The 25,772-nt window shown below is 42.8% G+C and overlaps 1 protein-coding gene across 11 annotated transcripts; it reads right to left on the bottom strand.

Moving 5' to 3' along the window:
• Window positions 1–88: 88 nt before the first annotated feature.
• On the bottom strand, window positions 89–25,772 carry phactr4b (phosphatase and actin regulator 4b). 11 transcript variants are annotated; one of them, XM_039619631.1, is made up of 17 exons: window positions 23,880–24,081; window positions 22,893–23,074; window positions 17,378–17,491; window positions 17,077–17,121; window positions 12,146–12,316; window positions 11,164–11,244; window positions 9,826–10,335; window positions 8,172–8,492; window positions 6,143–6,274; window positions 4,588–5,116; window positions 3,963–4,264; window positions 3,643–3,841; window positions 3,408–3,463; window positions 3,079–3,140; window positions 2,854–2,991; window positions 2,581–2,657; window positions 89–1,600 (listed from the first exon to the last, which is right to left on the bottom strand). In XM_039619631.1, the coding sequence occupies exons 4-17, from the start codon at window positions 17,087–17,089 to the stop codon at window positions 1,585–1,587; spliced, it is 2,607 nt and encodes an 868-aa protein (XP_039475565.1). In that variant the 5' UTR covers window positions 17,090–17,121; window positions 17,378–17,491; window positions 22,893–23,074; window positions 23,880–24,081; the 3' UTR covers window positions 89–1,584. The 11 variants fall into 11 exon arrangements, with proteins under 11 accessions (XP_039475565.1, XP_039475566.1, XP_031608304.1 ...); XM_039619632.1 differs by lacking the exons at window positions 22,893–23,074; window positions 23,880–24,081 and adding an exon at window positions 25,727–25,772; XM_031752444.2 differs by lacking the exon at window positions 22,893–23,074.

Raw genomic sequence — 25,772 nt, 5'->3', positions numbered from 1 at the left:
CAGCTTAGACAAAAGACTCCACCTGAACACAGTCATTAGGTAAGAGAGGTCTACTGGACCTCAGTCGCAGAGTTGTTTCACAAGAAGGTTCCAGGAATTGTAAGATTTTTAATTAGATCCAGACTATTTACAATTAAAAAGAAGACTGTCAGCTCATACAGCTCCACATTCAATTAAAAATGAACTCAGATTTACAGAAAGGTGCACTTTCATATTCCCATTCTTGTAGCATTTAATCATAAACTCATGTTCTGCTTAAAAAAATAGCAACCTATAATACTTTTATATTTAAAATTTCTTTTCAAATCAAAGGAAGACAAGATATACAGAAGCATCAGATAAACCTATATCAACTTATACACACAGCACTGAGAACCCTGTAAGCTACTGGCCAGACAACAAGACAAGGTAAAACATTTCTGCAGTTTCAAAAAGTTCCAGCCAAACTGAGTTCCTGTTGACCGATTATACATTTTCAGGTGTTTTTTTTCTCTTTTTTGTGATAAATCCCTGATCTACACTTGAAGCAACTTACATTTAACTCTTAGTTTAGACACTATCGTAACGACCTTATTTAAAATGGCTACAGAATGTATTGCATGTTCAATCTTTAAAGGGAAGTACAAAAACTTACAAAAGAAAAAAGTATAAATTAAGAGAGATTATCCAGACGCGGTGGCACTGGATATTGTAATGGCTCATGCAGTGGATTGCAGAAATCAGTGTGATATGAAAACCAGTATTGGGTGTGTTGGCACGCATTAAAACACCAACAGCCTCCTGACCTTTTCCTATAGCTATTAAAAGGCCGACACATCACAATCACAAACACAGGCAAGCCAAATAATAATAATAATAATAATAATGAAAAAAGAAGGCTCAAAGAAAAGCTGTCACTACCCTTGTGATCAAAATTGTAATAGAAAATATTTTGTGCATCACACAATATTTTGCAATGAGATCTCTTCCAGTTTCACTCTAACGTATCACAGCAGCAGTCTGTAGAGTGGATAAAAAACACACGATATCCCAGAGATGTCCAGCTCTAAAACAGAATATCCCAGTCTTCAGCCAACTCCTGACCGTTTGTGTCTATTATTACTGTGTGAAGTGTTATAGGTCATCATTATTGTTACCATTTTTATTCTACGTTATTACATTAGCGAAGATGAGTTAGCTTTTCCATATACAGTAAAGAAGAAAAAGAAAAAGGCAACACAGGACGAGGCCGCATTAAAGGTTGTAACTATATCCGAGTCCCTGAGGGGCACCACACAACAGCAGAGTGAGAGTAAGCCCTGTAGGTCCTTTGCCACTTCTCCACTTTATTGGCACGTGGTTCCCCCTTGCCGTCTGGGAGAAATACTGCATCTGGTCTCCACCCACCAACACCTCGGTTCAGTGAAAGCAATGTAGTGAGAGGGCGATGGAGGACAAGCAAGAAGCATTCTCGTGTGGAGTCGGTTCCAGGCTTTCCCTGATAACAGTACATTCAAGAGACGCAAAAGGGCGATCTGTCTGCATAGGGAGCAGCTGCTTCTTTGCCGGAGATCTTAAGTGCTTCTTTATCCGGAAGCAGGGATGTTAAGGCCGATGGAACCTAAAGAAAACAAACAGCTCTCATGAGGCAAGATCACACCTTCGTAATCCTTAAGCTATTAATGCAGGGAAATTCATTATATTGCTATTTAAGGTACAGATTTTTCTCTAAAAGTCTTCTTCTGCCAGGTTTTCATTGTTAGTGCTGGATTCTGCCATTTAACCAGGCATGCATAAGAAAGCTGACCAATCAATCAGTTTCTACATGGATCTCTCTGTTTACTTGTCACAAGACTATTAATGTAGTACCAAATCACCACTGCTGCTAATTCATATTTAAAGTGTTTAGGTGCAAGCAACAAAGATGGCTTTAAGTGTAAAGCAAACACAAGACACACAGTGCATGTGTAGCCAAGGCAGCCGACGTCTACAGACTAAAATAAGTGACATCCTGAAGACCGTTAAACAGTAAGTCCTTAATGATTGAGGGAGTATGAAATAAACACTGTTGACACAGTAGCAAGCTAACAAACTCCTTTAGCTAAAACCCGCTGCTGGGGGGAGATGTCTTCAGGATGAGCGCCAAGGTCGGCTGCAAATGGCAGAAAGTGTTCAAAGATGCATCACTCTCAAGTGTGTATTACATATTTCATTGTTTCCCTGACACAAACAGGAGAAATAAATAACAACAAAAACAAAACTGTGTGACGTTTGCATGGCTTCCCTGTGCTCCAGGTACCCGTCTTCCTCCCACAGTCCCAGGTTTTGGGAGGTCATGCATGTGAGCTCAATGGGTGATTCTAAATTGGCCGTAGATGTGAAAGTGAGTGTGAGTGGTTCATCTGTCTCTCCTTTAGCTCTGCGATGGACTCATGAGCTGTCCAGAGTGTACCCAGTTTCTCGGCCTATGACAGCTGAGATAGACTCCATACCCCACCAACATGAAGAGTGGTGTAGAAAAACAAATCAGCAAAACACAGTACCTCACTGTTTTGACCAAGTCAATCAATCAGCCAGTCAAGTTTCAACTAAAAGGTATACCTTGTGTAAATTCTGCTCTCTTCATGAACCTCCATTTCAGTGCTCTTATAATCATTGAGCTCCTTCCGGATGGCCGCCTAGACAAAACAGCAATTCGGTTAAACATGAACTCAGAAAGAAAACGAGACAATATACTGCTAAAAAATTACATGAACCTAAAGGAGTTGCATGTGTTTAACATTTAAAATGTTTGTAACACTGTCTTGGACATTTTGTAAAGTGCTGTATCAGAAAGCAGTTGTGCCGATAAAGCCTTTATATGGAGCTGATTACCTTGTCAGCAGGTGTCAGCTTAGTCCACGGCTTGTCTGCTCTTCTATCGTAGTCCTGGGCATCTGTGACTTCCACATACTCGTGGAATCGCAAGATTTTTCTTGCCTGTAGTTCTGCAACCGTGGGTCTTTGACTCAGCTACAATAAAGAGGTTTTTTTATGTCAGTTTAATATCAGGTAAATAAATGGTTTAACACTGGGATGTTTGCAGGTGTGCTGCTTCACCTTTCTGGTCAGCCGTCGCTTGATCTCTCGAACTTCGGCTTGTCTGTCAGCCTGATTTTTAGCTGAGGGAAAAACAAAGATGGGAGAAAGAATAGAAGAGCCAAATTTAGACTTTGGCATAAAAGGCTTGGTTTGATGGCAGGTTTAAAAGCAATTTCTAAAATTAGATATGTGCTTGTTGTTAACAGATGTGAAATGTACTTTGTTAACAAATGCTGAGGCAAAAGCATCAGACGAAAGAATGAGGAGTGGTTTTGCTAAAACCCAGAAACAAAGGAGTCCAAACAAGTCAAGGATCATGAACAAAGACAGAGAGAGTTAATACTAACGCTGGAGGATGTTTCTTTGCTCAAGTTCCTCAGCAGTGGGTCTCTGGCTTAGTCGCCTGAAATAAAAAAAAGAAAAGAAAAAAGAAAAATGGAGTCCTATTTTTACACATTTACTTCACTTGGACATTCAGGTAATAAGCAGGTCAAGGATCTATTAAAAATTGGTCTAATTTCTTCAGGAAATGCACTTTCACTGCGTCATTTTAAACAATACAATGATTCTGCTCATCTTTACCTCGTGAGTGCAGTGCCAATTTGTGTGCGAATGGCTTCCCACTGCTCTCTGCTCTGCCAGGTGAGGCCAGTCTGTCCTGGAGGCTGGTCATCTCGGCTGCTCCTCTCCTGTGTAAACCTGTCCCTGTCGGGAGCAGAGGGACGGCTGCTCAGCTTCAGAGCCAGGGTGTCCTTTCTCTTCACCCTGCTGGCCAGTGCGCCTGGATAAAAGCCAAGCGGAGAGATGCAGTAAGCTGAGAAGGAGCAGCAAAACACTGCACAGGTTTACAAAGAGTCCGGAAAAGCCACTAAATGACCTCCAAATCAGTTTGTTATGCTTACTCATCGGGGGCTCATCCTCCTCATCTTCATCTGAGTCTTCATCTTTATGAGGCACAGGACCATCTGAATCACTGTCCTCCCCGTGCATGTCATGTTCGCCTTCCTCATCCTCATCCTCCTCATCTTCTTCCTCGTCCTCGTCATTGCTGTTTCCCCGTGGGATGACACAAATGCCAGCGTCACCGACCAAGCACCGGCGACTCCTTGGCTCCAGCTCTGGCTGTGGAATCTCCCCATCATACTCCTCCTCTTCCTCGTCATCTTCTTCCTCTTCTTCTTCCTCTGAGTAGTCATCCTCAGATCTAACAGGAAAAAAATACATGCATATAAAATATTTTTTTGTTTTTATTTGGCTAATTTTGAAGACGTGTTTTAAATAAGTTTAACTGAAATATGTCCCTCCAGCTATATCTGACTTTACAATGATGAAGACTGGACTGTTTTTCAGCTTGAAATGGATACACAGGTAAGTACAAAGAGTACACAGCTTAGAAAATGGATGAAAAAGATCCTCAAAGCTACATGCAAAGACAGATCACATGCAAACTCCATATTTCTTCACCATGTAATACTGTCTTTGTATACACCGATTCACTAATTGACTTTTCTGTGCAGAGAAACTTACAGTTTTAGTGGTTGAATGCTGACAGGCAGGGGGCGACCACGGTCTCCTTGGTACTCTAGAGGTGTTTCGAAAAGCAGTGTGTGCGCCCGCTGCGACCCATCTGGATGTGGCTGAGCCGGGCCGGGACTGGACAGGGCTCGCTGGATCATGATGTGCAGCGGTACGGGAGCCGGGCACTGGGGAGACTCATTGGTCGGGCTCGGTGGGTCGAAAAGCATTGGTATGGGTTGGGGCAGCGGATGGGGGTAGGAGTGCTGATGGTGGAGGTGGTGGGTCTGTATGTGTTGGCGGGGTGGAGAAGGTGGTATGTGAGTCGGCAGGGGTGGGGACGGAGGAGGGGGAGGCAGCTGGAAGCCCACAGGGAGGCTGCTGTGTTCCTCCAGAGAAAGTGGTGAGGGGATGATGGGATGGCTTGAAGCAGAGTCCTCTGTGTTGCGTTTGGTGACTGGGGTGGTCCTCTTAGGAGGCATCGGAGGAGAGGGTTTGGCCGGGACAAGGCTAGCGCCCCCTGTTGCTTGGGTGAAGTCACCTGCAAATGGAAAAAGAGCTAATCCAACCATAACTGCTACAGAAAAAGAGCTACAGCTTAGGCATGAGAGTGACTTGCTAGCAAGTGCTTTACTTTTGAATCTAGTTTGTCACTGTGACGCAAGTGCACAAGCATCAGTCACACATGTATTACATACCCAGTATGACAGAAGACACACGAATGCTGGGATTACATGTCTGACTGAGCATTACTGCATCCATACAGCAAGTTGGTTCACATGACGGCCATGAACGCACACTTTGCTCTAAAAGACCAGTGTGCAGCGAGTGCTCCAGTTCACAGAGACAAAAAAGATGCATCCATGCTCTTCACAGCCAGACTCTAACCCCACACCGACACTTTATCTATTAGCGTAGTAAAGCTCCTGAAGCTCCTAAACAAAAAGCTCAAATGCAAACCTTCCAGTTTTGCATGCACTTTTGCATATTTGCTATTTGGCTCTTAAGACTTCAGAGGACAGCTTTAAGGCAACATTTCTGTTAAAGCAGAGCCGTGCTACGTAAGACATAATAAGTGAACAGTGCTGACAGACTTACAACATGCAGTAATCTACACTGTAATGGACTTCCTCTCTATATTAAGTCGAGCCCTTATGTTAGAACCATTTTGCCTTTTTATTCTTCGACCCATTCAAGTCCACCCATCCATCCCATTTGAGTGAGAGCTGAGTGGATTAGAGACATAAAATTCATTTGATGCATAGCAGAACACAGCTGGAACCCGCTAAAGGCCCTCCCTTACACAGAGGCAAAATACACTCAACTGCACTCACACAGAAGTTGTGTACAGTAAGCACACTCATTATCAGCTTGTTATATGCATGCGGCTCTTATATACCAGGTCCAAAGAAAAGCAATGAAGGCCAGTGAACAAGTTAAAGGCTTTTCAGAAGACATATGTTGGCAGCAGGAAAGGATGCGACATGATGAAGTGTGCAGACTCTGAAGAGGGCATTCCAGAAATTGGCACCGCAGCCAAAGAAATACCAGGAGGGCATCCTTTTACCTGAGCGCAGGCCTCCAGCCCGCCGGCACAGGTAGACAGGCAGGGACAGGTAGACATCATAGTCGCACTCTCGCTTCCAGCAGGACCAGTAGAGAGGAAGCTGAGCGTTTTCTCCCCCCTGCAGGGCGGAGACTAACAGGGACGAGATGGAGGCCTTCAGCTGGCATGTTTAATGAATGCAGCTACTTTCTGGTGCTGCGTAAGTTGTTGATTTCATAGTTACGGTTGTGGTCAGAAGTTTACATTAACTCATCGTGGGCATGAATTTCATAGTAATTCTGGGCTTTTAATGATTTCTTTGAACTGTTTCAACTTTTCTTTTTCCAGGGTGGAACGATTGTACAGCAAAAATCTTTTAAAAAAGAATTTGGTGCACAAACTTGAAATTAGTTTGGGTTTTCTCTTATCCACACAGAGTCACGCATCCGACTTTTAAGTGTAGTCCATAGAGTTTCCTGACTGAGGTCGGGTCTTTGGAAAGGCCATTCGAGAAGCTTAACGTTATCCTGCTTTATCCATCCCAAAACCAGTTTTGATGTGTGTTGGGATCATTGTCCTGTTGGAATTTCAACCGTCTAGCTCCTGATTTGAGGTGAAGTTGAAGATTTTGGAGGTAGTCCTTCTTCTTCATTATTCCATCCACTGTGTGCGATGTACCAGTACCCCTGACAGCAAAACAGCCGCAGAGCATGACGCTCCCAACACCATGCTTGACAGTAATGTTCCTAGGTCTTGTCTGACAGCAAAACTTTTACTTCCATGTAGGCAGCTGAAAATTTCAGTCGAGCTTGAAGGTGTCGGTTTTTTGTTTGTCGGTATCTTCTCAGTCCAGTAATATACATATCCATATAACATGATCTTATGTAAGTAAAGTGTCTGGTTGAGGTGTAGCTTGCTGAGGAACATTTATCCAAACATTACTGGGGGTGAGTGTATATATTTGAGCCTGTATGTATACTTCTGATGGAGTGGATGGAGAAAACCCAGAATAAATCCAAACTTGTGCCCCAAATTAATGTTTTTAAAGTCATTACACATGTACGCTCTACGATCATTCCACCCTGGAAAAAGAACAGTTTAAAATGATCATGACAATGCCAGTGATGAGTGGATGTAATCTTTTGAACGCAACTGTATATAAACAGAGTTGCACTATGAGGGAATGGTACTGTTTCCCGAAATGATAATCACTAAAATAAACACATAGGTAAGAACATTATTACTATCCTTGTAACTGTAACAGTACCCGCTTCACGGTGTGTTTCATTAAAACCTTTTGTCTCAGTTGTTCTTTGTGCATAAACATGGCCACAAAACAAAGAAGCCTCCTGGCTTTTAAAATACAGTCGCTTCATAGTAAACTGTCAACAAGTGTACTGAGAAATTAGATTTTGAGGAGTTCTCTGTAGTGTAAATGTTAACCTGAAACTAGTGTAAGTTTCTAACTGACTCATTTTGTATTCTATTTGTGTCAAAAACAACAATTAGTATAATAAACTGATGACAAATAGGAGCATTTTGTAATGCCCCGCCCACCCCTCTCCCCCGGAGCTGTCACACAAGAATCTGACGACATATCAGAACAAGTGGAAATGTACCAAATTCATACGATGTCCTGGAAAAAATGAGCCAAAGTAGACAGCCTTGCCTTACTGGGAATTAAAACACAATCCCAGATGAGGCAAACCCACAGAACCGCTACATTGTATCTGTGGAAGCAGTGGCCCACAGCCACAGGAGTCCCTGTTATCCTCATAGCGTAAAATGCTGGAGACGTTTCTGCTACAATAATCCAGGCATAATAAGTAATTAACTGGGGAAAAGCAGCTCGTGCTGTTAAGATAGTATCGTATACAGGATGTTGTGCTGAAGAGTTTACCATCAGTAGTGCACTGACGCATAAATGTACATACTGTATACGCCAGCTGGAAAACTACATGCTAACTGAGCAGGCATTTGATTGTTGATGTATGCTTCCTCTCCCTGCAACATCTGTTAACCTAAGAAGCTACTGTTAGCAAAGGCTTACCCAGCATGGCCGCGTTGCCCCTGTTCACAGGCTTGGGTGGAGGCAGAGGGGGCTGCTTGGCGGGCTGAGAAGTGGAGGTAAGGGCAGCGGCAGACTGCTGAGTGTTGGAACACGCAGAAGACACCGATCGAACAGGTTTGGACGTCACAGCCGACGGAGAAGAGAACTGGCTCGTGGGGTGGTTGGATGGAGTTCGAGGTGGACACTCACTGCCAGGTTCAGGGGTGGAGCTCACCAGCCATTTTGGAGGCATGATCACCTGTTTGGGTGGCAGAGGTTCACGCAGGGTGTCCAGGTCAGGAACAAAATGGCTGTCTGATTCTAAAAAAAAGGGAAAAGCAGCCAACCATATAGTTTTATATCATAAAATTTAATTCTGCTTATATAACTTTAAAAGTTACAGCACGTCAACTGAGACTGAAACTTAAACAATAAATGATTGGTTTTCAGCTGTAGTGCATATACTGTATTCTATGTATGCATGATCATAACAAATACACTTCAGTGAATTAGCAAAATCTCACCAAATATCCCAGTGGATTGCTATAAATGTTTCAGCTCAGAGACTCAGCGATGAGCCATTTTTCTACAGCTCTAAGCACTCCAAGCACTCTCTGTGATAGCACTTGTTTGAGAATGGCATTATCTAGGGATCAGCTGTGAAGATAAACAGAGTAGGCGGCTGCAATTACCACCAAAAAAAACCCACCTCCCTCTGCCCACCCCACTATACCCGCGAGCCGGCCCCCACACTGTTCCCACCGCTGCGCCCACGCCATTCCTGCCGCTCTCAGGTTCAGGGTTATTTATTTACAGAAGCGTTATCAGTGTGATGCCATGTAATCAAAGAGGAACTAATGCAGAGGAAAGCAGGAAGTCAGACTGAAGAACAGAGAGGGGGGGGGAATAAAAGGAGGACAGAAAGCAGGAGATGTGATAAAGATAGAAAGCGAGTGGGAGAGGTAAAAAAAAAGTAGCATCACACGGAGAAAAATAAAACAAAACAAGGTAAGATGAAAAGAAGAGCAGAGCAATGACACATGAAGGAAAGTGGACAAAATTTTACCTTCTTTCTGCTTTGCTGCAATGACGTGCTATAGTTTTACATACTTTTCAACTCCTAACATGTTTACACATCGGCACAGAATAACCTGTCACGTGAGCGATAACCACACAGCTGAGATCTAAAAACAGAGCTAAACACCATTATTTTTGAACAAATTCTATTTTTCAGGGAAATCAATTAGCTGTGGCACTTTACCAATTATCACTGAGCTCACTGTGCTAGCCTTAAAGGGCAATAATGAGTATAGCGATCGCACCACATTAATTAGGAGAGGAGAAGAGAGGACGAGCTATTCCCTCATGTTCCTGAATAAGAAGCATAGCTGGAGCAGGCCTCCCGGGAGCTGACAGGAGCCTGTCTATATCTGGGAGGACAGCATATAAGCAGAAAAGTGACAGCAAAAGGGAGGGGACAAGGTACCCAAGAATCACCGACTTTTCAAATATGAAGGAGGTTAAGGTGCAAAAGGTGTGCACTTTATCTGTGATGGCCTTACACTGACAACACCAGTGCTGTTATGATTGCAACTTGTAAAAATTGGCGGAAAAATTCAGATTGTAGGGAGGAAAACTACTGAAAGTGACTCACCTCTCCGGGCCCTCCCCTCCTCAGCAGATGCATGCCGAGGGAGTGTAGGCTTCCAATCTCCTTCTGCAGGCCGACTCCTCCTGCCATCCTCGGATGGGGCCTTCTGCAGTCCTGGCCTCTTTTGCCCATCGTCAGGGTGAAGCCTGCCGCCATGTCTGCTCTCTTCCATTTGCCCGTGAATGTGGCCCTGCCAGGCCATATTAGACTTCCACTCGCCCTCCCCTTGCGCCCGTGCCCCAATCCCTGCGCTTCTCCGTCCATCATCATGTAGTCCTGTGCCCCTGGAGCCCAAAGCTCCACGGCGGTCTCCATCTGAGGGAGAACAACGGCCCCTTCGGTCATCTGGCTGGGCGAGCCATGCAGGGTTCATCCTAAAATCTGAATCTGAGGGGAGTTGGCCCTGGTTGCATGGGCTTCTGCCACCGCTGATGACTCCTCCTCCTCCTCCTCCAACAGGCAGAGTGTGGCCATTCTTTACATACGACTGCTTCACATTTTGTGCTTCTCCATCTAAAATGATTGGCCAAAAACACTTGGTGAATACTTCAACAAATAAATTAGAAGACTGAATGACATTCTGAGCAATTGAGAAAGTGCAGAAGGACATTATATGCTAAATATTTGATACATAACAGGATTTCATATTGATACATTATTTAAAGTTTTACATACTGGTAGTGCCGTGTTCAATATTCTACAATTAACCTGATGCATTGCAAGAGAACTGATAACTATCCAACTGAGCCATAACACTGTTAAACATACTTTTTGCTGCTTATTTCTTCTTTAAATCTGGATTTCAAATAAAGTGAGGAGTGATTTTTTGGGAGATTTTAAAACTACAGAATCAATACAGAAACTGTTCAAAAATAATTGCTATTTGCAGTTATTTTCCACAGTGATAAAAGGAACGTGCCCTTAACTCAAGCCCCATGGACAGTCAGTGTTTGCCGTGATGCAGAAGCTGCTGTAGATTTAATAAATGGGCTTCTGCAACAGCGGGACCAGCAGAACGTTCGCACACCCCCCCTTTCTAAGCTATTTTGCTGCAAGGCACAATTTGTTCCACTTTTCCTCAGCTCTGGAGAGTGGCAAGTAATTTTAAACAGACATTGCATTACTTTGAGAAACAGCAAGGTGAAAGCAGTTTTTTCTCAAATTTGCTTTTCTAAATTTGTCTCAGACACCTGCTGCATGGGAAGACAGCGTTCCTGCTATCATGTGCTGAAGACTTAACTGTACTGTCTGAGTGGGCGTTATTGCCTCGGGGCTGCTGCTGTCAGACGCAGACAAAGCTTTGCAAAGATATCACATGTTGAATCACACAAGTCCCCTCACCATTGTCCGGGACCTCCTTCAGCACCCCCTGTTCTATAAGCTCCTGTCGGGTGCGCCTTGTCGACATCTGCCTCTCTAGTTCTGTCAAGAGCAAAAGGAAATTACATTTTACAGACCATTTTTTTCACCAAGATATCTATGATTTAAAATTTTCACTGTGATCTCATGCACCAGAAGCAATATACAGGGTGGCACATTAGTATATGTGAGGGGGCAAACTCCTCAAGATGGGTGGTGATATGTGCCCCCTCACATATACTAATGTGCCACAAACAGGACTTTAATATCACCAACCGTTCCCATGTTATTGCAGTGTATCCATATAAATGGCCCACCCTGTATATAGATATATATATGTTGAGCTAATTCGAGTCACTGAACTGGACCTCTTCACCATGCTTTCTGGTTGGTGGTCTGTGGTACAGATCTGGTAAGTTTCTCATATTATTCAGTAACACTTAGAACCAGTTAGCAAGTATCTTTATTTATAACATACTCGATATAACATGCGGGTGTAACTTCTAGGCCTGAATAGTGAAGCCAATTTGAACTAATCATTTGATTCAGGTGTGTTGACACAGGGTGATATCTAAAACCTGCAGGACACTGGCCCTGGAGGCCTGGAGTTGCCCACCCCTGCAGCTAAATATTCACAGTAGTCACTTCTGTCACTCCAAAAAACAAGATGGCATGTGCCTCACTGCTAAAGAGACTAATAAATACAAAAAAAAAAAGACGCTTCAAAACCCAAGGTCACCATGATATACACACTATGGTTTAGACGTCGTCTCCTAACGAGACACCTTGTATTCAGCTTATTGTATTATGTGCACTGAAAATAGCGAGAGACAAACTTGCTTGTAACATTTGGGCGGAAACATGTTCACTGAGGAATTTTAATGAAATTTGAATACAACTGATACGGCCGCTGGGGTGAAAGGAGAGGTGGCATTCGCAAAGAGAACAAGTTTGCAACACAAACCTTCAGAAGTTTCTTTGAACTTCTCGCTGCTTTTTTTCTTCCTCCACTTCCACGGCTTGAAGATCTTGCCAAGGGTCGAGAACTTGCCCTTGCGCTTCGGGGGAGGGGTGCTGTCCCCGGTGCTGCCTCCCTCTCCCACCATTGTGCTGTGGTGCTGCTCAGCTTCATCATCTAAAACAGAAAGCACAAATTTAAAACAAATACAATAGAACTTATAACATAAAATTATAGACACCCCACTCAGCAGCGGAGCTTTCTATTTTAACTGAGCTCATCTGCTGCTTTTTAAAGAGGGCCAGGCTCATTATGGCGGTTATTATCTTTAGCTGTTAGTTCTCGGGGACCGAGTGTGCTTTGGCAGGGTGATGCTGAGAGCTCATGGACTCCTCCACGTATCCACAGCTAACAGGAGAAGCCTAACACTGGCTCTGAGCCAGGATTTCTCGCTGTCAAGTACTCACATTCCTTAGCTGGATGGAGTCTAGTGCCTTATCAGCCTTTCAGCCCTCGCTGCTCCCATAGAGAAGAGGGGCACACACGAATGCAGACATAAGCAGCAGAAAAAGGTTGTCAGTCATTCTGCATGCATATATAAAATATATACATGTGTACACACCCACACATACAGGTAACAAGAAGCAAAAGCTCTTTAAAAACCACTAATTATCATTAGGTGTCACCAAGGCTTCAAGAACTCAATTAAAAAGCAATCTGCAGACATGGCTACATACTCTGGGTCACATGACTGACAGGCCAACTGACAGCGCGCTGAGCTTGGAGAGACTTTCAAACATTAGCTCTCTAAAGGCTGCAGCTGCTGTATTCAGCAGACATAATATTTACCAGCAGAGAGAGAACAGAGTCCGATGTAAAACATCCAGTCTCGGGCTCACACAGGATGTCTTGGCGACAGTAATGCCCTGCAGTCTGATTCCCACAACAATATGCTCTCACACAATACTGATGTGGCTTACTTAGCAGTCCAGGGAACACTAAAACAACAAAACGTTATTCCTGGATAGAAACTTTTTCTTTATTTGAGACACTAAGACACACACTGATACGCATACATCAGGATCAGCTAGCTGCAGTCCAGCACCCCTGGAGCTGGCAGGGTTTCAGTATCTTGCTAAGTGACACTACAGAAAGGCGGATGGTTGCTGACACAAGATTCAAACCCATTTTTTGCAACTGAAGGACAGGCACATTAACTCCACACTGCTGGCGGTGTAAAATTTGAGTTGAGTGTTTACACAGAGCTCACAAGCCTGACAGACTGTAAACCTCGGATAGGAAAACAGTTTTAATCACAATACTTCAACTTCATACCCTACTGTGAGTTTAAAAATGGCATTTTTGACAAGTAGTTAAAAAGCAGACACTAATCTACCTTGGAGAGGGGTGTTAAGTGTCCAGCTTGCATGGTGGTGGGACTTAAAACAGCACGCCATGAGGACGCAGGGAGCATTCAGCAACCAAAAATCTACTGTCCCGTGTATATCCCAGCATCAAATCACAGATGACGAAAACGCAGGAGACCAAGTTGCAGAGAGTTGGCGGAAACTACAGCAGAGAGTCCGGAATCAAGAGACATGTCCATGCTGTGGAAATCCACCTTATCTCGGCGAGGTAGAAATCTGAGGATTCAGACCAGCTGCCATAACATCCAGATTAAGCATTGCTTAAGGCAGCTTCTCCGCGATCCAGAACTGAGGTTCTCACACACAGCAGACCGTTCTGTCAGAGACGCCTCTGCCACAGTGGCTCAGCTGAAGCCAGTGAAGCAGGATAAGAGCTGGCTGTGCCAGGCCTGCACACTCCAAAGCACTGCAGAGATGACGATCGCAGAGGACTCAGCCCATGCAGCAGGCATCTATTTGAAAGACACGACTGACCATATCCTCAGCGGTCTTTTCCGTTAGCCAGTGAAGCTTGATTATAAAAGGTGACAATCCACTAGTACAAAAAAAAAGTCCTCAAAAAAGAAAAAAGTACAGAAGACCCAAATCAGCTGTCACATTCAAGAGAGCTGTAGATCCACTCCAAATTATTCTTCACAGATACAGAGAAAAACTCTCCAACATGTCATTGTTTCAGCTGTAGTGTGAAGAGGTCTGGCATGTTGTGACACTATAGCTGAGTGCTACTGTGGGTTTTGGAATGGGAGTAAAGGGTAAAAAAAAAGGGCTACAAAGAGAGAAAAAGTACAGACATAATGTGGCGGGCTGGGATGGGGGGGCTGGAAACGCAGTCACAGATTCAGGGTGGAGTGCCATTTCCTCCCAGAGAACAAAGGCAACCTCTTCCCCTCATATTCAATAACATACTCCACTGTACAGCTCATGGAAACACTATGCTCGAAGGTACAACAGGGAAACTAATGAATGATGATATATAAAAAATACCTCCATTCATAACAGAGCTACATTCTTAATAGTGTTGCTCTAATGAGAAAGTCTGCCAAGATAAGCCACAGCAGACAGGAAACACGGGAGTGTGTGACTGTGCTGGTGTCTTCCTATGACATAGCCATATACAGAAGACACACCTACTACTCACCCATACAACCGACCAGATTTCCCTCTAACCTCATGATTCACTGAGTCATGGCAGGCTGGTCAGGTGAGCATGTGGGTAAAGGAGATTGTTGCTGTAAAGGGGCTTGCTATCCCGATCGCTAACACAAAAACCAAAAGTCCAGGCGGATAAATGTTAGGAAATACCTCCAACCTCAGTGTAACAGTTACCTTTGTCAGGGCCGATTATGAAATTTAATCCACTTATAAATACTTACGAGCACTGACTGTTTCCTGAGAAAAAATGTGTTCCTTAACATTTACAACAATTAAAGATCCAGTAGAAATAAATGTCATTACATGACACTGTAATATGATTAACATTTTACTGCTGTACTTATCTTTTTACTCACCACTTGTATAAAATGCACGATCATATAACATCGTGTGACGCTCAGAAACTTGGAATAATTGGTGCGGTACAAAATTATGTAAAACCTCTGAGCCAGACAACATATGCAATCTGATGTTCCTGTGCAGTGTAACATAAGAAAATAAGTGCACAAGTCATGCATGAGTGTGTAAAAACACTGTAGAAAATTAGCCACATGATCCCAGTGATTTAGCATTCCTTGTGGTGGTAAAAATGAATGAGGGGCAGAATTAGGGGGGAGGCTACGCAACGTTCGTGCAAAGTTTATTACACAATCACCGATCCTCAGTTCTGCTCTATTTTCTATCCTTGAAAACTAGTAAACGAGAAAATAGTTTTATGTTGTTGATGTTAGCGATGGAGGAAACCACAGCAGTGTAAAGTACACCAAGAATGTAAGCCCAGAAACTCACCACTGCGGCTATGTTGTTGTTGTGGGTCCTGAGCTGAGATCTCCACACGGAGGCTCTGTCCCATGATCCAGCCCCTGAGGGGGCCCTACCTGTCCTGCACCTTTAAGTGTGTGCACTACACAGTACAGATCAACTCCTTCACCTGCCGTGCTTCTTCTGCAACAAAGTCCCCGTATGCCCTAAGATCTTTTATGCTTCTCTGCGTCTGTCATCTAGCCGCCTTCTGTGCCTTTTCTTCAGTCCTTCCCCCATCCCTCCCTCGCACAATATCCTCAGACCTCCCCTCCCTCCCTCCTGGAGTTGGACTCCCCCTTTCTTGCTGACCCTCCCTCCTTGGCTCATAGCACAGGTCAGCATTCACAGAAAGATGCCTACCATTCCAGGGAAAAGACAAGTTTTGTTTTCAATATGGCGCATGTTGTAGTATGCGGTGCAGTGCGTGTACTCAGTAATATCTGTACAATGTAAAATATTCCTTTATAGTAAATTAAAAAGAGTTAACCAACACAGAAGACACTAGACCTGAAGCTGCAGATCTCAGACCACAACACATAAGATATAGTTATATATACACACCTATAATGCAACTATAGTAATGTATCTGCATGTGATGGCTGGAGGGGAAAGAAATCAGAGAAATTTGAATCAGTACCCTTGATCAGTGGAAAAGGTAAACAACATCAGACGCATTACTGTTTCTGAATAAAGGTCGAGTATGCTCTCATCCCCATCAACAGAATGACAGTGGAAAGGTTGAGTGGACAGTTTGATCAGAGAAATAAACACTGCACTTTCTATACAGGGTTTGCACGCTAACATTAGCTAACTTCTGCTCAGTAACCAATGTTAGTGCAGGGTATTTATCATGCTGCTCGCCTCTTTTAATGTCTGCAAACACCATTTTATACACTTCTTTAACTCTCTTATATCACATTTTAAAAAGACTTGGAAGCATTAGCATGACTTTGAAATATGTTTGCCAAGAAGCCCAGTCTTGTATCAGGCTTGAAAATAGAGAGGAGCGGGAAAGAAAAAGAGAGCACTTTCTGTAAATGAGAAGAAAAGCGGGAGTGGACCCCCTGAATTAGTGCTTTGATTTCTTTTGACGTTTGAGTATCTTTAGAAGAAAAAAAAATCTCGTCTGAGCCTCAGAGGAATCCAGAGCACTGTGCTGTGTCATTATGCCTGGATAGATCAGAGCTTTTTGAGCATTTGGCTGCATCTCGAGCTATTTCTAAAGATGGAGAGCTAGTGTGTTCGGCAGCGTTCCTTTTCTCTTCCTGTGCCCCACATAAAGCCACCACGCCGGGCTGGCTTCCAGCAAGAACTGAGCCAATCCGCATGAGTCCAGAACCTGTTGGCCTGACCTGGATAACAGACTGGGACAGGCTACTTCAGCAGGGAGGGAGACTAAGTCAGGTACGCACATATGTACATAAACATCCCCAGCCCCGTCTGACAAGAGTGCGCAATGAGTCATTCACGATGGGGGAATAAAGTGAAACACAGCTCACTCCACAGCATTAACACTGCTTTTAAAAAAACCACAACGCGTAACTTAGTACTCACCACGATTTTCCATTACAGAGTTTGAGGCACACCAATCAACATCTCCTGAAAAACACAAGTTTAATGCATGAGCAGACACATTCTCAGTTCTTCATTTGCTTCATTTTATACTTTTATATAATTCATTTTCTTCTGTTATTTCAATTTATAGTTTTTAATGCGATTTTTCCCTTTTATGTATTAGGTATAACACTTAGATAGCCTTCAGATATAAAGTATATGATATATAAATAAAACTCCTGTCTATTGACTTCAGTATATTTAATTGGATTTGTGCTACTGCAAAAAGTTGTACACATACACTACACAAAGTCATGGGAGGGGTGTGGTGGTTGGGGTTCTCTGCAATAGTATAGCAGTATTTTTTCAGGTCTCTAGCATGGTGACGATGCCACCTCCAACCATCCTATCCACTCTGAAAGAGAGAAAACAAAGGTTGATCACATCACTGTCTGACATACAACACACAACTAAGAGATCCACAAATTCCCAGAAATCTTCCAATAATGCTGCAAAGAGAAACTGATTATACTTGGGCCTGAAAATACAGGCACACTGAATATAAGTCACAACCAGACTGATAATACTCCATATCTCAGAGCTTGAACATTATCATCATGTTTGTTTTCTAAGACAATAAATGCCCCCAAAGATGTATCTATGAGTTTGGATGAAGCAAAAAAAGTAACTTCTAATACCAGATTGAATCTACTGTGTATTTGAAGGAGCGCGCAGTAGGAGAAAAAAAGCAGAAGGAAATACTACAAAGGCCTTTAGAAGTCCCTGTGTAACAGCAACTGATACAATTTGGTCAGACTTTACAGAGCTTAAAGCAGACTATAGCTCCAGTCCACTAAATCACAAAAGGTCTGATCCCACAGTCATCACTGAGTAAGTAACTGGAGTTTGTATCCATTGATGTATACATGGTGACGGTAATGAGTAAATGGCTTTCTGGCATTCATTCAAATCAGAGTCGTGTGTAAAATGACACTTCAGTTATGTAACCGCTCATGGACAAGCTCACAAATAACAATTTTATGTACTCAAAGTGGTGCACTGTCCATTCTTTGCTATAGAAAAGCTGGAAAACATAAGCAAAATCACAGTACAAAAGCTCTGATGATTATGGCAGCAAAGAAAACCAAGCAGACATATTTACTATTGCAGCACTGACTCATTAACAAGTATAACTGCTGTATAATTAGAAGTAAAAATACATTGTCAATGATATAGTGCTGTTGATGCACATCTAGCTAAGCTTTGTAGCACCTTCAGTCAACGGTGGGAATCGTCCTTCATTTGGTCCATCTTCTGTCATATTGCCTTCAAATTCTAACACAAGACTGCACAGACTTTACAACCACACTGGTTTGGACCAGTCTACTGCAGTTTTAATCAAATGGATTAAATCAATCATACACATACTGGGTATATTATTTAAAGCAGCGGTCCCCAACCCCCGGGCCACGGACCGGTCGTTTGGTACCGGGCCACGAGAATTGAGGCTCGAGTGTGAAATTTATGGTTTTTGGGGTTTTTATCGTTAACTCAGTTTCCCTGGGTCTTTTCCCGTGTTGTAGTTGTGTGTCTTATTTTGAAAGAAATATTTACGTGTTACCATACCAGAGAGCATTAAGGGGCAGAGAGGAGGCTGTTACTCTCAATGTTGTTGGCACATTTCAGGAGGGCGCTGCTAATAAAGTTACACAATTACACAGTGGATTCGCGTTTATTATTATATTTACAAAATACCACAGTTTTTGTCTTGGTCGTATCATTTTATTTTGTTGTATTTACCCGCGACACATTAAAAGCCAGTCCGTGAAAAAGTTTGGGGACCGCTGATTTAAAGTATGTAAACTGTCGGGTACTTTGGGGGGGCAGCTATTGATGTCATGCACACTTTGCTTGAGATTTTTTTTGCCATCTTGGATGTGTCATAATGACCAGTTGCTATGGAAAAATGTGTATTCCCCGACTGGTTGGCACTGGTTCCTGGAGGTTGCTGGCTGTCGCTGAATGAAATAGGATGGAAAATGGTGCTGCACCAGAAACTTCCTAGTGACTGCTTTGGTTTCCATGGTTGCCTGTAGTTTTTCATGTTTGTCTGTAAGCACTCGCTAACAACTACTTCCATGCAAACTCTGGGTGACTGCAGCAATATGTTAGGAACCAAAGCAAGTACAAGGAGGTTTTTGCCAACCAGTAAGGGAATACAGATTTTGTGTGACTGGGGATATAGTAACCACTTTCCTAACATATGCCAACAACCTCCAAATTGGCCGACAAGTTAATGTCACATGCTTAGTGATAATATCAAAAGGGCTAGGTATAGATTCAAGCATGGTAGTGAGACGAGACAGAATGAACTAAGACAGAACTCCACCCTCTCAAATGTAATGTGTTGGTGGGTTTCTTAGTCATATACTGCAGGAATCATATTCTTTCTGTGCACAAGAAGACATCTGAATGGTGCGGAATTATTTCATATATTTCTGACATTTGTAGAAAGTTAAACTATAAATAAAACAATATTACGAATCTCTTATGGCATCTTTAAAGCTTCTTCAGGTGACTATTGTTGTGATTTTGCACTATAATAATACAATTAAATTGAACTGATTTGAAGTTTCAGCTATAAAGAAAATAATTAGTTATTTTCTAATTAATTCATTAGTTATAGTCCCAGCTGAACCTGTGTGTTTGTTGATTGTTTAAATGGTTAAGCTTCAATGACAGATCAAGACATGCAAGCATCATTGTACAGCAGAGTGCAAATTAGACATTCTTAGCAATAAAATAGCTGAAATGCTATGGAAGCCACATCTTTTAGACAAAATCAGGCACAAATGTTTTCTGTAGTGAGAAAACCACAAGCAATCTAATGTGAAAACCCCCCCAAAAACGCTGGTTATAATTGTCAGTGTACGAAGTGGCCCAAACCCAAACCATAAAGTTTGGGTTTGGGCCACAAAATTCCTTCTCGCTCTTAAATATTACTGATGAGTTTCACTGCAAGGCAAAATTCTGGGTTTTAATGGCCCTTCGTATCATCTTACATTTGAGTAAATTACTGGTCTAGGCAAACTGCAGCTTTATTGCCTTGAAATCTAATGGTTTTGCCAATGAGGGATATTTTAAGAGAAAGTGTGCTGGCTGATGTTACCGGAGGCCCTTGACTAGATAATTAACGTTATCACTGGCCAATGTCCTACCCTGAAGTGAAGCTCTGTCAGTCTAAGTAAGCTGTGATCGTATTGCAAAGTAATCCAAATATCACTTATATAAACACAAACAGTTCACTACCTATATAATTCTGGATATTCAGTTTGGCATTCTTCTCTATTTCTTCTCTCTGGCAATTATCTGGCAGGTCAGAGGTCAGCTTCCCTTTCAAAAGAAGAAGTGTAAGTAACGGCACTTGCACACCAAACAGGCCAAACAGCACTACCTGAAAGCCTGAAATTACTGTAGCCTTCGTAGTGCAGCCATTCGCATAGAGACTCACACAGACTGGATGAGAACCCTAACACCACTGAGACGAGGCAGATGCATTTGTGGTCAGAGATGAAATCTTTTACACTCCCGCCCAGTGCCACAGCCTTGGCTAGATGACTCAAAATAATCGAGCTGTGCGGTGAGTGTTCCACGGAAAGAGAAAATATCTCTAGGTTCTCAAAGTACGAGCGGATTAAAGGCAGGGGGTGGAAATTAAAATACTGGGACTTTTCCATATATATCTATACATATGCACAGGATTATTCGACTACACTTCACTTCAGGTTTTTCATAAATAAAGAACTGGCTTGAGGAGATACGTTCCACAGTAAAATATTGTTCTGTTTCACTTGCTGTTGTCACGCTCACAGCCAGTCACAGATAAAAAAAAAAGGGATGTTCATGGCCTAGTTCCTTATTGAGTTGTTAACCCTGTACCTGCCTTTTCATTGTATAGAACAGATCAATATGAAAGTAATGTGTTTCTCGAAACTGTGCAGGACCTCTGAGTTTTAACCATGAAAGATACTTTCTCAGAGGCGACTAACAGCTGCCATATATCGCTTCACACAGCTGGGCAAGCAGATCGAAGAAAACGGGATGCACACAATCAATTAATGACACAAACTCTTAATTCGAGCTGAACTCTTCGGACAGACGAATACATAAAAAAGCCTAACTTACCTGCCCACCTTATCAATCACTAATCACAAACTACATCCCTGCATGGCCGATGACATCAGCCCCGCTTCCAAATCCCAAATGCACCAACCAGGTATGTGAAAGTGACTGTTAAAGACCGCCTAGAGGTCCCGACTGTGTAATCTTCTGCGAAGTGCACACACCCTCACTGGCGCAGTCTACTAGTGTTGATTCAATTACGATGGGAGCGGAAACGGCAGCAGCTGGCTGAGTTATGCCATCTTTAAATAGCAGTCTGCTTCTCACTCCAGGGTTCTGGGCACAAAAAGCCGCCAAATCACTGGAAGAAAGTAATTAACTCCACGCTTAAGTCCTAACAAGGCAGACTCTTACAAACTGAACACAACGATAAACTGTTTGAATACAAGTTATTATCTGCAGCAGGTAGGCTGAGCTGAGGCATACTTACAGGCCAATTCCGGTGAGGCATCAAAAAGAAATAAGGATTGTAAAACAGAGCGTGGCGATCGAACCCCTGTTGCTGTGTCTATGCTTGGACCTTTCTGTAGGTGTCGGTCCCGGGCTGCACAGTTTCTACACCTCTTTCCGAAATGGATGGACGAGGGTGGCTGTTCCCAATCTGTGCTGGGACAGCGTCATCACTGAGCCTGCCCCAGAAAAGTGCCTCTCACCACAGGGACCAGTGCCCCACTTTTACAAGGAGCCCAAAAAGCTCCTCGCCTTTGCTAAACTTTTCTTCTGTAGTGTCCTTCCACCTGCGTGAAGGCTGCACTGCAGGGGAACCAAGCATAACTTAAGTGAAGTTATTTGATTGCCGCCCACTTCTGCTCCCTGCCAGCGGCTGCCCTGTGAACGAGGATTGATCCGAGACATTCAGCAAAGAGCTTTTAAGGAATGTGATGCTCAGACCAGTCTCATCTGCGCGGTTTAACCAAATGAATCAGGCACAGTCGACAGCTTAACCATTGTGGTTCTCCTCTTAATGGTCCATTAAAGAGGAGGCTTCCAGTGGGAAGTGGAAAGAGCCCGAACACAAGCCATGAGGCATCTTTTTTTTTTCTGCAAGAGCACATTAACTTCAAGAGTTATTATGGTGGATGGAACCACAGGAAATGGATTTCATTGCATGTTTAAGGAGAGAAAACACCTGATGAGACCATTAGCCAAGTTTTATCATGTGTCAGATTCAGTAGCTTCATGATGCATTGAAAAGAAATTGAGACAGTGAAATAATAGCCTTATTATAAACACATAAAAACACACTTTTATTCCTTTCCATCAGGAGGTTCTCTGAGATGGAAGTTTATCAGCCTCGTCTGGAGTAAAGCTGAATAATTTACTTCACTCTAATTTCCTCATGGCAGTATAGCTTATAACGTCCTTGAAGAAGTATGCACTCTCCATAACAATGGGCTGCAATGAATCCGAATAAGAAAAAAATGATAATAAATAAAAATTGCCTTGCCAGACTGCCATTTCTCCAATGACACTTTGATGTCAGACACATGCACATATCGCGTCTTCCATCTCTGCCCTAACAATCCATGTCCTAATTAGACCTACACGGACAGCGGATTTCTAATTGTATCGCCGAGATTAAACGGACTCTTACTTAACAGGTTTTCATTCTCGAGGCAAAAATACAAAATTACCTGAGAGGTTGAATCGGGCCATGTCGTAAAAAAGCATCAAATTAAACAGCTGCTACTCCCCGGCACCAGGAGAGGAAAAACGGGAGCCCGTGCGTGAAGGCTCGCGGCACCGACCTGCCCCCTCTCTCTCTCCTCTCTCTCTCCTCGCGAGCGGATCTCGCGCCAGTGGAGTCAAGATGCTGCTGAGTGAACGAGAGACCGGAGTCAAGTCAGCCACGCAGCGAAAACGGCGACTTCCGGTGTCACACCTCAAAATAAAAACTCTGCCGGTAGACACATTTTATTAAAGCTAAAAAAAAACCTAATAAACATAAATAGAGTGGGGTCTGTTATCCACCGATTTGTCATTGTTCCTGACATTTCCGCCATGCTGTGATTTATCACGCCTACAGATGCAGGCCTTGAGGCAATGTATTACCCTTTTAAGTGTGCTAATTATTACTGTGAGCTGAAGATGGGCCTATAGGTGTTACACCCCACCTTAAATGCATCATATGTCCTTAAAAAGTAACCGAAATCCATGTTTTTTCTTCTTCTTCTTTTGCACACCAGCAGTTACACAGAGATAAGACAGATACAGGGACAATCGTTTTGGCCATCTCTCTTTCTCAGTATATATAGTTTAGATGTAGCATATATGGCACAATGTGACTCGGATAAAATAACCGGTCTGCGGACCTTCCGACGACATTCATCGGCACGCACCATGCACACCCTGATCATCCCGATCCTTTGTTGTGCACGGTCTCCTGAGCAGAGCATCAGCGGGGAAAAATGGAGTTCCAGGGTGTGAAACAATTGCAGCAGGAGCAAAGATGTGCGCTGACCCTGTGGCACTCGCTTTGTGCCGAAACACAACACTTTCACGCGCAACATCGCGCCGTGAACGTGCAAATCGCTTTCTGAAAACGGCTGATTCGCACCGACCAACTTGAGAGCGCAACTTGCAGGTTATTGTCTGTGCAGACATCTCTGCAGCAAACTCACCGTGTCTTACTCGCTGCTCGGGAATCAGCAGCGCTACATCCCTCCTGACGAACGTCCCTCCTCCGCCGCCTCCTCTTTTGAAAGTACTTACAGCCGACTTAAAAATAGCAGCCCGGTCATTTCCTCACCTCACACTTTTCCCTTCTTCCAGTGCCCGGTCCAAACATTTTGCGCACTTACCGGAAACCATCCCGAGCTGCGCATCTCGGTACCGGTAGTTCTCAATGGGAGCGACAGCACCGCAGTAGCCGTTGAGAATACGGCTTCTCTCTTTGTTGTGAAGACTTCAATACCCACCAGGCTTTGCAGTCCACAGCTCTGGGGTGGGAAGGGGGTGGAGGGGCATACCGTTATGTTGTCCAGCTTCACACTCTCAGGATGAAGACCCTCTCTTCCCTTCCTTAAAAATAACAAAATAATAAAGGCAGCCCTGACGTACAGACTGAGCCTGCTATCATTTTAACCCCCATATGACACTTTATTAAACACACACCCTGAGTTATAACGCTGTAAGAATGAGACTGATGCCAAAAATAAAATACAACCATTTAAACATTTAATAATAATAACAGTGGCAACAACAACAACAACAATAACAATAATCAACTATATTAAGTTATTGATGGGATTGTTGTAAAGCAATAATCTCAGTGTATTTTATGCTCTGTGAAATTCTGTATTGTTCTTGTTTTTGTTTTTGTGTTTTTGTGTTTTTGTGTTGATGTTGTTGATGTTTGATGCTTTTTGAATTATTTAATGATTTGTCACAAAATATCAACAAAAAAAAATCTTCAAAATTTTACTTCCAAGTCATAAGAAAATAAAAGAAAACTAAAGAAAAGAGCATTCTTTAAACGATGTATTCCTCTGAGCTAACAGATGTATCCTTTTTATTCCTACTCTTTTGGCCCCATAGTGAAAACTTAGAATCAACTTTACCTAACTCTGCTTCAGTTGTAATAAGGATATGAAACTACAGTCAATTCTCTACTGAAAACGGGGGACTGTGTATAAAAATGACAGTAAGTAAACACTTCATTCAAAATTCATGTCAAGTTCCTTAAATAAAAGCTTAAAGTCTTCACTTTGCTCAAATATTGATTGTTTGATCAGTTGTGAACAGAGTCCAGCAAATTATGGACATAACTGAATGGCAGTCTGACAGCAGCTGTTCAAACTCTGAAACAATGACGCCTGCATCATGCAGAGGAACTGGACACACTCTTTCAATTTCAAGGATTTATCAGAAAATTTAAAAGAATGATTTAAAAGCTTGTAGATCAACCCTAAGCAGCAATAACCTGAAGTAACTGCAGAGTTGCTGTTGTTTTTCCTCCTTGTTGACGACCAGTTAATTAAACATTTAATTAGAAGCACCTGGCTGCTACTTACCCTCTTAATTACTATGGGAGCAATAAGGGTACCCTTCATTTTTCACACACTGCTTCTGCATTTCGGCTTAGTTTTTATTAAATAAATAATGATATGGTGCAACACATCACATGCATTTACTTTCAACATCAGATTATTTTTTATGTCCTGATAAATAAAACCTTAGAATTGAAAGCATCTATACTTTCTTTTTCACATGACTTCATACACATTTACATATAAAACAGCAGGCATGTTGAGTGATGAAAAAAGTTCTTTGAATGGTAATATTTTTTTCCAGTATTGAAAAATGACCATTCCACCTTTGAGACTTGGTGGGATTCTAGTTTCTCAGGCATCTGGGGAAGTCCTGTTCTCTGACTGCACAATGCATTCTGCAATTTTACCACAGACCTCAAACTACACAAAGAGAATAAACATCAATTTCAGCTCATGGAGAAGTGAAAAAGGCTTACCATATATGCCATTGCGAACAAAGTGTCCATGAGAGGATCTAGATCA

This window comes from Oreochromis aureus, linkage group 11, assembly GCF_013358895.1.
Source record: "Oreochromis aureus strain Israel breed Guangdong linkage group 11, ZZ_aureus, whole genome shotgun sequence".
Lineage (NCBI taxonomy): Eukaryota > Metazoa > Chordata > Actinopteri > Cichliformes > Cichlidae > Oreochromis > Oreochromis aureus.
This window is presented reverse-complemented; position numbering and strand designations above follow the sequence as displayed.